Source organism: Sprattus sprattus (assembly GCF_963457725.1).
Source record: "Sprattus sprattus genome assembly, chromosome: 8".
Lineage (NCBI taxonomy): Eukaryota > Metazoa > Chordata > Actinopteri > Clupeiformes > Clupeidae > Sprattus > Sprattus sprattus.
In genome coordinates this window covers 8885714-8898995 of record NC_137927.1, presented here as the reverse complement: position 1 = coordinate 8898995, position 13282 = coordinate 8885714, and the positions used below count along the sequence as shown (strand labels likewise).

The 13282-nt window shown below is 40.9% G+C and overlaps 1 protein-coding gene and 1 long non-coding RNA gene across 3 annotated transcripts in view; both read right to left on the bottom strand.

Moving 5' to 3' along the window:
* iqgap1 (IQ motif containing GTPase activating protein 1) overlaps positions 1-3346 on the bottom strand; it is a 47906-nt gene extending 44560 nt beyond the window's left edge. The window contains exons 1-2 of the mRNA XM_080843054.1: positions 3175-3346; positions 1275-1377 (exon numbers count right to left, since the gene is read on the bottom strand). Coding sequence (XP_080699180.1) covers positions 1275-1377; positions 3175-3220 — 149 coding nt within the window. The 5' untranslated portion in view covers positions 3221-3346. The remainder of the gene's footprint in view (positions 1-1274; positions 1378-3174) is intronic.
* Positions 3347-11250: 7904 nt separating this feature from the next.
* LOC308369432 lies at positions 11251-13018 on the bottom strand. 2 transcript variants are annotated; one of them, XR_013968757.1, is made up of 4 exons: positions 12915-13018; positions 12428-12467; positions 12109-12218; positions 11251-12011 (listed from the first exon to the last, which is right to left on the bottom strand). It is a non-coding gene; the product is annotated as an uncharacterized lncRNA (long non-coding RNA). The 2 variants fall into 2 exon arrangements; XR_013968758.1 differs by having other exon boundaries at positions 12135-12218.
* Positions 13019-13282: the final 264 nt, after the last annotated feature.

The window sequence follows — 13282 nt, the reverse complement described above, 5'->3', positions numbered from 1 at the left end:
GCCCCAAAGCATAATGTTTCCACCTCCATGCTTGATGGTGGGTATGATGTTCTCTTGGGGTCATATTCAGCATTCCCCCCCCTGTCAAACACGGCAAGTCGAGTTGATGCCAGAGAGCTTGATTTTGGTATCATCTGACCACATTCTGTCTCCCAATCCTCCCTAGAATCATTCAAGTGTGCAATGGTAAACTTCAGATGGCCCTGTACATGCGCTTCCTTGAGCAGGGGGACCTTGCGAGTGCTGCAGTACTTCAAAAAATTACGGCGTGGTGTGTTGCCAATGGTTTTGTTGGTGACTCTGGTCCCAGCTGCCTTGAGATCATTCACAAGCTCCCCCTGTGTAGTTCTGGGGTTATTCTGCACCTTTCGAATGATCACTGATTCCGCACGAGGGGATATCTTGCATGGAGCCCCAGACCTAGAGCGGGTGACAGTTGTTTGTTGTTGCTTCCATTCATGAATAATCGCACCAATAGTTATCTGCTTCTCACCAAGCTGCTTGCCGGTGGTTTTGTAGCCCATTCCAGCCTTGTGCAGGTCTACAATCTTATCTCTGACGTCCTTGGACCGCTCTTTGGTCTTGCCCATGGTGGTGAGGTTGAAGGTGTGAAGTATGATTCTTTGGACAGGTTTCTTTTATACAGGTCACCAGTTGAGATCAGTATACCTTGTTAGACCTAATGAGGACTAATCTGTGTGCTTTTTGGGCACATAACTGGCCATTGGTAGCCAGAATTCTTGCTGTTTGCTTGGGGGTTCAAATACTTATTTTTTGCATCAAATGCAAATAAAGTCATAAATCTTATCAAATGCAGTTTTCTGGATTTTTTTGTTGATATTCTGTTTCTCACTGTTAAAATACACCTACCATTAAAATTCTAGATCACACATTTCTTTGCAAGTGGCCAAACTTGCGAAGTCGGCAGGGGTTCAAATACTTATTTTCCCCACTGTAATTTACCCGGGTTTGCCTCTAAACCACACATCCCAGTCTTACACGAATATCCCCGAAATGACCACCCCAAGCCGGTCTACAACTGTGCTTATTCTCCCATTCAAAACTCCCAATCATCCCTGCACAGACATTCAGTCCAGCTCTTCAACCACCAGAAACTGAAAGCACAAAATCAAGTCCACACCCCTTTGTATCTCAGCGGACAGCTGGGTTTCAGCAAAACATCTCTCATCCCTCCCCCTGTTTGCACACATTAAAGTCACCACATCCCCACCCGAACCCACCCGATCCCACCCCACCCCTCCCCCAGCACTCACCGCTTGGCCTCCTCCAGGTGGCACAGGTACTCGTAGGCCATGTTCTGCTGCCTCCGCTCGTCCATCTCCTCGGCCGTGAGCCTGTGCTCGCCATCCAGGACCGCTAAACACAAACAACAAAACCAATTAACGAGTGACAAACACATAAACGTCCCATGCATGCAGCACTGCGATTCGTCAACGCAACAGACACAAACATGGCCTCTCTCTCTCGAGCCCAGCATAGGAATTATGTCCGCTTTGAGCTGGGAGCATGGGGTTACATACATTGATTAAATAACACCAATATTTCATGTCATTTCTTGGCCCAGGAACCTTGCCCCATATTACATATACTGAAGCTGTGAAACAAAGTAGTGTATTCATTCATTTCGTTACTCTGGGGTTTTCTTATTGGCTTTTTGAAAGGTTGTGGTGCCTCTGTACAGAGGCTGGGCTGATGCAGGTTGGTGATTGCATAACTTGGCAGGAGCCTCAACCCCTCTGGCGCTCTTTCGCTCTCTCGCTCTCTCTCTCTCCCCCCTCCTCGCTCTCCCCATGAAGCTGTGCTGAGCTCACATACTGAAATGATTTACGAGAGTCTTACTAAGAGTCATAAGGATGGCCGACTAAGAGGAGAATGTTGATGTCCCTGTAACTTTCAGACCTCACCAGACTTACAGTGTGTGTGCCAGCTGGAAGATCAGCAGTGCTTTTAAAATCGAACAGTGATTCCCTGCTGAACCTTGGGGAGAGGGGCCTCTGGTCAGTGAAAGGAATCGTTGTCAAAACTAAAATTTTAAATGGACATTTGAGTTTCTACTAGTCATGATGTTTCTGATGTTTTCGCTTACATACAGACACACTTCTAAGACCTAGTCTTTTTCTCGATTATGCTATTGCTACTTCATCAAATTAATAACTAATGAAAAGGACACGGCTGGGGCGTGGATGTGATGGATTCCATTTATTTAGAATCTTCTCACAGGTCTCTCAAGTCGGCTACTTCGGCAGTCGGGGGTCTATTGGTCTGGGCTTTTCTTCGTAGGTTAACGTTTGGGTGGGTTATACTTCTCCTATTTCCATGCTAAGGGGTCTGAAAGCGTTAATAAATCCCGCCTACATCGTTACTAAAATATAAATATTCCTGTAATGAGCTACGCAGTAACGGTGAGTGGCCTACAATGTATCCATAAACTTTACTTCTATCACTGTCTATGGCGCTGGCTGTGACATTGTGGCCCTTTCAGTACTGACCTAGTAAATTACATGGTTTGCGGAGGCCAAGTTAAAGTTTAAGCTGAAATACTTCTATGTTCCATGAACGTTTAGGCTTTATCCCACCCTTTCCTTAAATTGGAGAAACCATAACGTCTGCTGTGGCTGAAGCTTTACCAACTGTACACAGTGATAAAATGTACTGCATGAATAATTTACATATCACAAAGCACAACCAGGCTTGTGAGAGGTTCCAAGTTGGGCAACTAATGTTCACCTTTTTGCTCGAAAACATTTTGGAAATATAAATCCATTCAGCTACCGAGTCGACATTTGCTGTCTTTTACTCTGACCTCAAACAAAGATGTGCTCTACCTGGCACAAGAACCAATTGATAGTAAATTACATATATTAAAAACAAGTATCGATGAAAGGGAGGGCGAGGAACTGTAGCGATTAATGAAAACGCGGAAGTCGGAGTTACACGTTGATTCAAAAGGATACGCCAGAGACGGTGGACAAACTTTTACATTAGTAGGTTAAGCATTTGTTTTCGCAACACTTTGCAGACCATATTCGTAGAAATGTTGCAAATCTCTAATGATGCTCCAACACATCCTTATGAAGTTGAAGCAACCCCTGTCTCTATGACAATAGGTAACTTAAGACTTAAGGTGAGTGAGAAAAAGTTCTGAGCACTTACACCCATAACGTGGCCGAAGCCCGTCTGATTCGTCTGAAGTTGACATTGCCTCTTCAAAACTTTCTCAAAAGTATCCACACTTCCCCAGGTGTTGCGCTGGTTTATGTTGCGTGCCCGTGGTTCCTTCCAGATCTTCCCAGTAAAGTTGCTCTCAGTTTTTCGGGAAGGCACCCCTTGCCCCCTCTCTCCTTCAGTGCACAGTCTGTGAGTGAGGCTTTTTTTCTTACTGATGTCACTGGGTGTGTTCTTCCTAAATCCAAAAGTATGCGTTTCAGGAAATAACCATCACAAGTCAACCAAGTTAAGTGCGACAGCAGCTCCCTCTGCCGCGCAGTGTAGGCATGCATTGGTTTCGGCAGTTATGGTATTTTCTGGCCCCACCTACGTATACTCCAAACGTAAAAACATATGCTCACTCTGCTATTAGTGTTTGAAGTCGTTCAAATTCGCATTACCCATCGTGTGCTGTTACAATTATAGTATGACAGATTTAGCATCCATTTTATTTAGGCGTACACATGCGACCCTGACCCAGAGAAGATCCCACTTATGTTTGCATTTATGAGGGCTATAGCTGTTGTTTTAAACTTAAAATACTTAAACCTAAAATACTAAAACCTTTTTTCCACCTCCGTTCCACAAATTCCAAAGCGTCCCCATTTTAATTCCAGAGGCGTCTGTGGACAGGCCTTACGTTGTTCACTCTATGATTTCTAAATTCATGAAAGTAGCCTGAATTATCCACACCTCTGTTTCGGGTGTGACAAATACTCATCGGATCTTTCCATCTGGGTCCTCTGGAATTCAGCTGGTCTGCTTTCATGTTGGTGTTATATTGTTTATCCACCCGTGATGTTGAGCACAAAAGTTTGGATTTATAAAATATAAAACTTTCGAAGTTATTTCTCACGTTATCCCAAATGCATTTATATTTAAATGATGATAGGCGCATTCTTTTTTAATTTGTTTATTCCTTGGCTAATCTGTTCATTGAAGCAGTACGAGCTCAATATTCAAATGCTTTAGAGAAAAAAGTGATTGATTTTTGAACTTCAAATGTTATTTAATGTTTATTTTAAACTGAATGAAGAAAAGTTTATTTCGACGATTAGGCAACCACAGACTCATTTACTGCAGATAAACATTAAACCTATTCAGTGGGGTCGTGTACAGTGATTTTCAGGAAGCGTAACTAGATTTAATGAGCAACTGCAAAGCGCCTGCAAAGGGTATTGTTGCTGTTCATTTTCATTATGTTTGCATCAAGTAGATACTGGACAAATTCAGCCCGATAAATTATGCATTTGAGGACAATAACGTTAGCTTTGCGGGCGGAGCTTGTTTGTTTATAAAGGAGAGTCGTCCGGTCATTCCAGTCTTCGCTCTTGCCCCTGAGTTTGAGTTGGGTGACCCCGGATTCTGAGTTTCACCAATCTCTCAGGACCATGGATAGCGTAGGAATGTTATTTGGTCTCTTATGCATCAGTTTCCTGTCCGTCATCTGTAACGGACAGGTGTCAAAGGAAGTGTCGACAGAAGATGTTGGGCCACAGAACTCTGTCGTATCTGCGGAGAGAGATTTGGTGAGTCACGCAAAATGTTGGGTTTTTAAATCATAATTTCAACTTAGTTTTCATACTTGTAGTGTGAAAAATACTTGTACTTGAAAATGAAAAGAATCCAACACATTTATGGGTATTCTCAATCTATACCCATAGATGTGCTAGATTTGTTTCACGTTCACAATATATTTTTTTAGCAAAATAGTACATTTTATTTAAAAAAGGGAGGTATACCTTGAACTATGCATCTTCTCAAAAAAAATGTGAAGTGCAGATGTTTGTACTTTTTTCCAGATTCACTATAACCACATCTTCGCTATCTTAGAAAGTTATCTTCTTTCTCCTACAGTTGCAGGCAATGGACGTGCTTCTAGGGAGATACCATGAGCAGCTGCCGAGCTCGGAAAAGAGAGGGATCGCCATGGTAAAGAGTAAAGAGTAACTGATGAGAGAGAGAGAGGGAGAGAGAGAGAAAGATTTAACACAATGCTGTTGTGAGCTATGCTTTACGAATTTCTTGACTTAATACGCTTTAACTGTGGGAGCAGTCAGTGGTGATGCAATTAAAAAGTTCTGGTAGAGTAAACAGTGACAACTAGCCGCGAAATGTCAGTAATTAATGTTTTCTTATGGACAGTGTTCACCTACATGCAATTAGAGTCCAGTCGAGATAAAGGAGCTTAGCTAAATTAGCCTAAGCAAGTCCACAACAAAATGCTTTGATCCCACTTAACCCTTTCTTTCCTTTCAACAGATAAAATATTATTAATTAGAAATTATGCAAATTAGGGTCCATAATGTAGAGTTTACTTAGCCTTCTTATGTCAAAAGGTAGTGTGAAGACATCTTCATGACGCAGTGCTTGATGATGACTGCTGTGAGTTTATTTTACAGTGTGGGATGGGTTCCCGTTGCGCCATGAAGTATGGACCACGCTTTGGGACTCTATGCGACTGTGGCCGGGGAAGTAACTGCAACTCCTACTTACTGAAGTGCATATGAAAGCCTCAACAACAGCACAAGCAACAACCGCCACTTCCACCGGTTGAGGGATGTTCACCCGCTCTGTGCTTGCAGTTATATGTGCATTGTATTTATTTGCGTTGTAATTAAATGTGTGCATGAGTATGGGCAAATTGCACATGGATTGTATGTATTTGTTAACGATGATGTTCACGAATCTTGTCATGGTTAATGGAATAAATAAAATAATTGCTTTAAGGTCTTGTTCCAGGACTACTGTATCATTTGATAAATGTGAAGATATTCCATGAAATTCAGTGTTAATCTTAGCTATTTCAATATAAGTTAATGCCGCTCTTATATATATTAAAAATACAGCTTTTAAATAAAAATGCAACATAATAGAGATTATATGCAACAGGGCAGCCCATGCTGACCCTGTTCAATCCTCACTGCTGCAAAACTGCTGTCAAATCCTTGCAGAACTCCTTTTGTATTCAGCTTTCCTCCACTAATGCCTCCCATGTCATCTCATATTGCATGTATCCCATGGTAACCCTAAAGTACATTTTGCTGCATTGTGGATGGTTTGAGTGGAGATCATGCAGCAGATAACGTCTGAGCTTTTTCAGTATGCAGTACGTCCACAGAATAATTTGTTTACTGTGTTGGTGTGTCTCTCAAGGAGATGAGACACACAACAAGCTTGACTAAAACCATTCATGAATCTGTCACCAGAACCAAATTACCACTGCACTTACAAAACAAGATGTGATATCAATCCCCTTTTAAATGTCATCGATGTGGCTTGTCAAGATAAGCTCTTGTTAGCATAATCTTGCTAGAAAGACTCATCCTCACGCTCTTAATCAGCCCGTGTCTGCAGATATTGCAACATCATATTGACAGCAGCAGCTGATCTTAAAAGGGACAGATGACCAAGCAATACACCTTTATGATACTCAAACTGCACATATTAAAAACAGCACCAGAGTTTATGATGCAATTCACTACCAATGTTTTGGGGGTAAAACTTTCTTTATCCATCTTTTTCAAGAGTTTACAGTTCAAAAAGCTAGAGAGACACGGGGTTGATCCTCATCTAGCATCTAGTAAATGTAATATAAACTGTATTTGAGTTTTTACAGCAGAGAGGATGCTGCAGACAAAATCTTAGTCATTAAATCTCATATTGAGAAGCATTGAGTCCTCAGTTGAAGACCTTAGACTGTGAAGAACACCAACTGCTGTGTGAAATGCATGAAATAAAATGCATTCATCCTGAGATCAATCTCCCCACAGTCATATTACCTACATTCTGTTTATTTGTGTATGTGCTCACACCTCTAACCTAGCCTTGTTATTTGCCAAACGACTAGACAAGGCACGTTTATTTACATAGCACATTTCATACACAGAGGAAATCCAATGTGCTTGACGTAAATAAGAGCAAAATGATTATCCAAAGGAAAAATAAAGTGGTGAGGAGTAAAATCATGATAATAGATAGAAAACATAATTAAATGAAAGTTCCTCAAGTACATAAAGTAGGATAAAAACATAGTACAAGTAGCCCCCACTGTGTGTTAATCTTGTTAGGAACTCCAAATAAGACCAAGACATCACTTTCTGCCTGAAGTGATTAGACGTCTACTTCTAGAAGTGAGGTACAATAAGAAAAGTTCTCACAATCATGTGCACATGAAAAGAGAAATGTTTTGGACCTAGATTTCAAACTTGCTACATTTGGGGCACATCTAAGATCTTCTGGCAGTTTGTTCCAGTTGCATGGAGCAGAACAGCTAAGTGCTTAGTCTAGTTTAGTTTGGACTCGGTTTTACTAGCTGACCTGAGTCTATGGACCTAAAAGCCCTACTGGGTTTATATTCTTTAAATATATCAGAGATTTGTTTGGGTCCAAAACCATTCAGAGATGTATAGACTAGTAGCGGCACTTTAAAATCTACTCTGTAACTAACTGGGAGTCAGCGTGAAGATTTTAAAAACTGGAGTGTGTTCTGTTCTTGGTCCTCAATAGACCTCTAGCAGCAGCAGTCTAAGTGAGCTGCAGCTATTTAATGGTCTTTTTGGGAAATCCAGATTACAGTAATCCACCCTACTGAAGACTTCATGACAGTGCACACTAAACACCCACCAAAGCAATTGTCTGACAGTAACTGATAAAAATGGCTCCACTGTGGTATTCGTTTAGAGGTCATGGCAGTTAGTTTAAGTATTGTATAATAGAGTCCCTCTTTGTTTCTTTCTCACAAAAACATTTTAAACACATTAGACACTTACCTAACAGTCATTAAAATTCATTCCTCTATTTCCCAAATCATACATGAAACAATAATCATTAAATATTTGCCTGTCTGTCCTAAACTGCAATGAACGTTTGCTATTACCACTGCGAGTCAGTGAGAAGCTTTAAGATTCATCAGTAAAAAATAAAATATTATGACAAGAGCAAAGTCACACTCCACTGTGCATCCAGTCAGTCATAAACCTGAAGCCTGTGTGTTTAAGCAACTCAGCATGGATGCCCCCATAATGGCAATCTATGAGAGCCAATCAAAGGGCAAACGACACAGCCAAAGGTGTGCTGCAAGGAGAAATGATCCCCCGCTGTTCTTCTTACGGAAGCATCATTTCAGGGTCAATAAACAAACATCAATACTGATACAAGCTCTGAGAATGAGTTCAGTTTTTATTGCGTTCTTTCGCTATGAGCGACACGGGCAAAGGCACCGAGGGGAGGGAGATCTATCATTTTTGTGGGAGAGAACCCCTTGGGGATTGTTAAGATGGGCCCTGCACAGATGAGATGAATGCCTGCCTTCACACTTGCTGAGAGGCAGGATCAATCCCCCTTCTCTGCCAGCCTGACAGACTGAGCTCGGGAGGCCTTAGCAATCACAGGGCAGAAAGAGAACCAGGATTTCCTCAGGAGAACATTGTTATATTTAATTGTTCTTACACGTTGCTTCTCAGTCTCTCTGTTTTCTCATTCCTGCACCTCTTTCTTTGCTCCCTTCTCCACCTGAACTCTCCTTTCCCTGCTGCGTTATACTGTTCTTCTCATCCCTGCCTCTTCTTTCTTCCCTCTATCCATAGTCATTGGAATGCCTCACAAATAAAAGGTTATCACTCAGGATAAGTAAGCAAAAGTTTGTATCTTATTGAGCCCTCGTGACTTGATCAGCAAACTGTGACTTGATAATAACCTATGCCGCAACAACCAATTCACAGTTAACCTGACATCACAGCTTGTTTTCGTGATTCCCAAATGAGTAGTATACATGGAGTTTGATGCACAGTTGATGTTCAAATTGTCATTTACAAACTAAAAGATGCCATCACACAGTCTCCTATGTCACAGTATTGACAAGGAGGAGTTCCCATGTATGCAAGAGCCCTTGAGGCACAACCAGGCCCAGGAGTTTCCTTTAAAATATCACTGGGAGGTAGACAATCTAGGGTTTTTTTGTGCATTCAGTCAATCAAAACTTGCTTGTTGTGAGTTTCCTGCTGTCATGGAGATGCATACTTAGCCAAGCAGTTCAGCCACAGCTAAGTTTGGTCCCTTTCCCAGAACCCTTCAGGGCAGCCCTGATGACATCACCGCTGGGTGCTTTGAGATCAGTGCCTGTGTGTGTGTCAGTGTGAAGGTAATGTATTGTTTATATCTTGAGTCTATGTACATGACTGCTTTTGTTTAGGTGTCTTTGTAAGTGTCAGTTATACTGTTTCTGTCTTTAACATCATGCAATGTCTCAATAATCACCACAGAAACTTCAGACAGATGATAGTTACAAGGAGATATGACAGCTGCTCCAGCTTTCATCTGTGATCCTATCTACTGGCCTTTTCAATCCAGCAAAGCCTGTGACCACAGCTGACATACAGAGGTTACGAAGCTTAATAAGCATGTGATCAGAGCTGCCATTCAAAGGTTACGAAGTTTAATAAGCCTGTGATCAGAGCCGACTTAAAGAGGTTACAAAGCTCAATCGTTGCCCCAGGACAGGTCTGGACTCAATACCTCCAAATTATCTGATTGCTTCACGACTTTGTTTTACTCTTACCTTTTATTGCCGGTCAACTGCATATCAACATCTCAACCAGCACACTCACTTACATACTCACACACACACACACACGCATGAAGACACTCATCATGAAGATGCACCCTTTGGCATGCATGCACAGACCCACACATATAATGACCACCTCATTACATATAGCGTGCTGTATGCAAACATTATGTATGCATCTGACATGTTAAGAAGAATCCCCAAGACATCAGCTGTTGCAAGCCCTGCAAATAAAGCTAAATCAATAAGCTGATTGGTCAGGGCATTCCACCTGGACCAATTACTGTTGTATATAAGATCCCTAAAACAAACTGATGAGCTATTAGTGCACCACCAAAAGATGAAGACATGAAGACCACCAGCCATTAAAGCTCCTCATCTTAGTCATTAATGGAGGCTTAGCTCCAGGAAAAACTGTGTACTGGGTAAAAACTGTGTACTGGGTAAAAACTGTGTACTGGGTAAAAACTGTGTACTGGGTAAAAACTGTGTACTGGGTACTGGGTTGGTGTTCTTCCTTCCATCTGTGGTCCATAGCCATGAGTAGGCCCTATGACCATCACATACTTTTGATCCTCAATATGCGCATATGTTACCTGCAGTGCCCTGCCATTGAAAATCCCTTAACTTAGGCTGCACGAGTTGCATGTGGTGGTAGTTATATTATGGCATGCTGTTTATCAGAGCCGGCTTTGTTCCAGTGGAGACCGTTTTAATTGCGTTGAGGAGCGCATGTAGAAACGGAGGCATGAGAAGCTTGTTGGAAATAATTAGAACATTTAATGAATGAGCAAGCTTAATTCCTTATGTGGAAGTCAGCACAGCCCCTTGCTCACCTAAGAAAAAGTGTAATTTTCTTATAACTCTGGCGATTAAAATCCGTAATTCATTTTTTTTAAATGCATGCTATCAGACTGGGAAAGCAAACAACTCCTACACTGCAAAAAATGCCCCTCTAGATTTAAGACAAATAATTACATATTTAAGCAGGATTTTGCTTAAAACAAGCAAATTTGGCTGCCAGTGCGTTGAGCAAATTTGGCTTGTTAAGATTTCTTAAAATAAGACCATTACTCCAAAAGCACAGAATGTCCTGAAATAAGACTAATTCCACTCATTTTAAGACATGTAGTTACCTCAAAATAAGCCTGATGTCACTCAAATCTAGTGAACTTCTGAGGCATTAGTACTTGAAATAAGAGACAATTCAAGCACAGAATGTCCTGAAATAAGACTAATTCTACTTATTTCAAACCATGCAGTTACCTCAAAATAAGCCTAATGTCACTCAAATCTAGTGATCTTCTGAGGCATTAGTACTTGAAATAAGAAACAATTCAGGCTTCTACATAAGACCACAAAATCTTAAAATAAGAGTAAAATTTAGACTGACAACACTGATTTCAAGTCATATAGTAACTTCCAAAGAAGTCTGTCATCACTCAAACCTGGAGTACGTCTAAAGCTTTAAGTTACTTCAAATCAGACCAATAGCTCTTAAAATCATGGAAACATTTCACAACATATTATTTATCACTGTTTTTTTACCCTGTTAATGAAGAAAACCAATAACAGGTATTGACAATAATGAACAATATTAAGCATCAGAATGCTTAAATGTACTTAATTACATATTACACATAATGATTTTAGTTAACTGTCAGACATGAGGTACATTGACATCTAACATAAACGATAACAATTCAGCAACACATCAAACAGTCGGAAATCATCCAACAGCAAACAAATCATTAACAAATTTAGCTGGAAATACATTGGACATTGTGTTACTGTGTGCTGTCCTGACCTCCAGACATATAGAGAAAGAGATAGAGGGGGGGGTGGGGCATAGAGAAGAGTGACATACAGAGAGAGGTTGACAAAGAGGAGAGGGAGAGACAGACTAGGTTTGGATGAATTCTTGCCGGTTAGCAAGCACCTTTTTATATGTTGTCATCTTTTCACTCTCGTCAATAGAATCTTTCAGTACATCTGTTTATATTATGGACAATAGCGTAGCAATTCACTTGGAATAGGTGAACTAGCACACATGACAGCATCCCATCAGTATCATGAGGGACTCCGGAAGCATGTCCCTTGGCAAGGTCGTCAGTGGGGTATTGCTTACTGTCGGAAGCACATTGTTGGAGTCGATGATGAAGACAGGACTGCTAAGCGGCCTTTTACGCAAGAAGACATTGGGGTCCTCAGATGGCTGAAAGCAACAAATTGGGGGAGGGGGGCAGAATGAAGTTAAACCAAACACATGAAATTCACAAATGAAACCATTATGTACTGACACTAAAACCCACCTCAAGGACATTGTGTAGTGCCTCACTTGCTGACTTGAGTTTTCTTGGAGGGACGGCTGAGGAAGGGAACATTTTTAGGAGAACCTCCAACAAGGCAATGATCTGTGCAGCTGCAAACAAAGGGGTAAGAGTGAATCAGCAATATTTATGATGTCTCTGAAACTATGGATACTTAAGAGCACTGAGGATTCAAGGAAAAGAGTGGAAGCATATCGGCTATGTGGCGATAATGACCAGGAAAACATGCATAGCCAGTCTAGCCACAATCTTTGGCTTTATCTATACAACCATCTTCTATCATATCTACTATTAGACTTACCTTCCAGAAGTTACTGTGTTGTCATGTCCAATTGCTCCATCTGTAATTTAAAGAAAAGGGTTCTTACTCTTTCAGAAAGAAAAAAATCTTGAACTTCATGTCAAAGCTTCTGTCAGTGTGGGGGATACTTAATAGAGTAGCTAGCCAGCTAAGAGCTAACTGCAGCTACTAGCTATTATATTACCAACATTCACACTAAATGAGTCCTCTAAACTAGCTTTCTTTTCACAGACAAGACTAATAGAGACACTTCTGACATTGTATTACCTGGCACTAGTTAAAAACATACGTTAGCGCAGTCGAAATGTGCTTCAATTGAATTTAATGTGCTAGGTTAGCCGTCTTAGCTAACGCCATCTGTGCTAGCTTTGTTTGCTAAAAAGTTTATAACTTCAACCAGAGGTCTTGGTCATTTACGATACATTTTGGTTTTCAATATCGCTGACGAATTACCAAAGTAGGCAGAAGTTAAATTATGTGAGCTTACCTTTAGCTTTTGAAGTAGAAAGGCACGATGTTTTCTTCAGCTGTTGTACTTGCTTCAGTTCACATCACTGGCATGCAGCCTCAGAGACGTTTTGAGTGTTCGAGTGAATCCGATCGTGCCACCAAGTTTGAGGAAACCTTGTGGTTTATGACGACACTTCTGACTGAGCATCTTGTGCTCAGTGGTAATCCACATGTATCTCAGTATATTTGACTGTGTTTTTTAAGTGATTTAGGTCACTTGAACTACATGGTTCAATTAAGTGGTTGTTAAAACTGATATATTTGAAAAATAACTTGAATTATGACCTTTAATCCGTTAAGAAAAAAACAAGCAAATTTATGCTTGAAATTAAACGTTTTCAACTT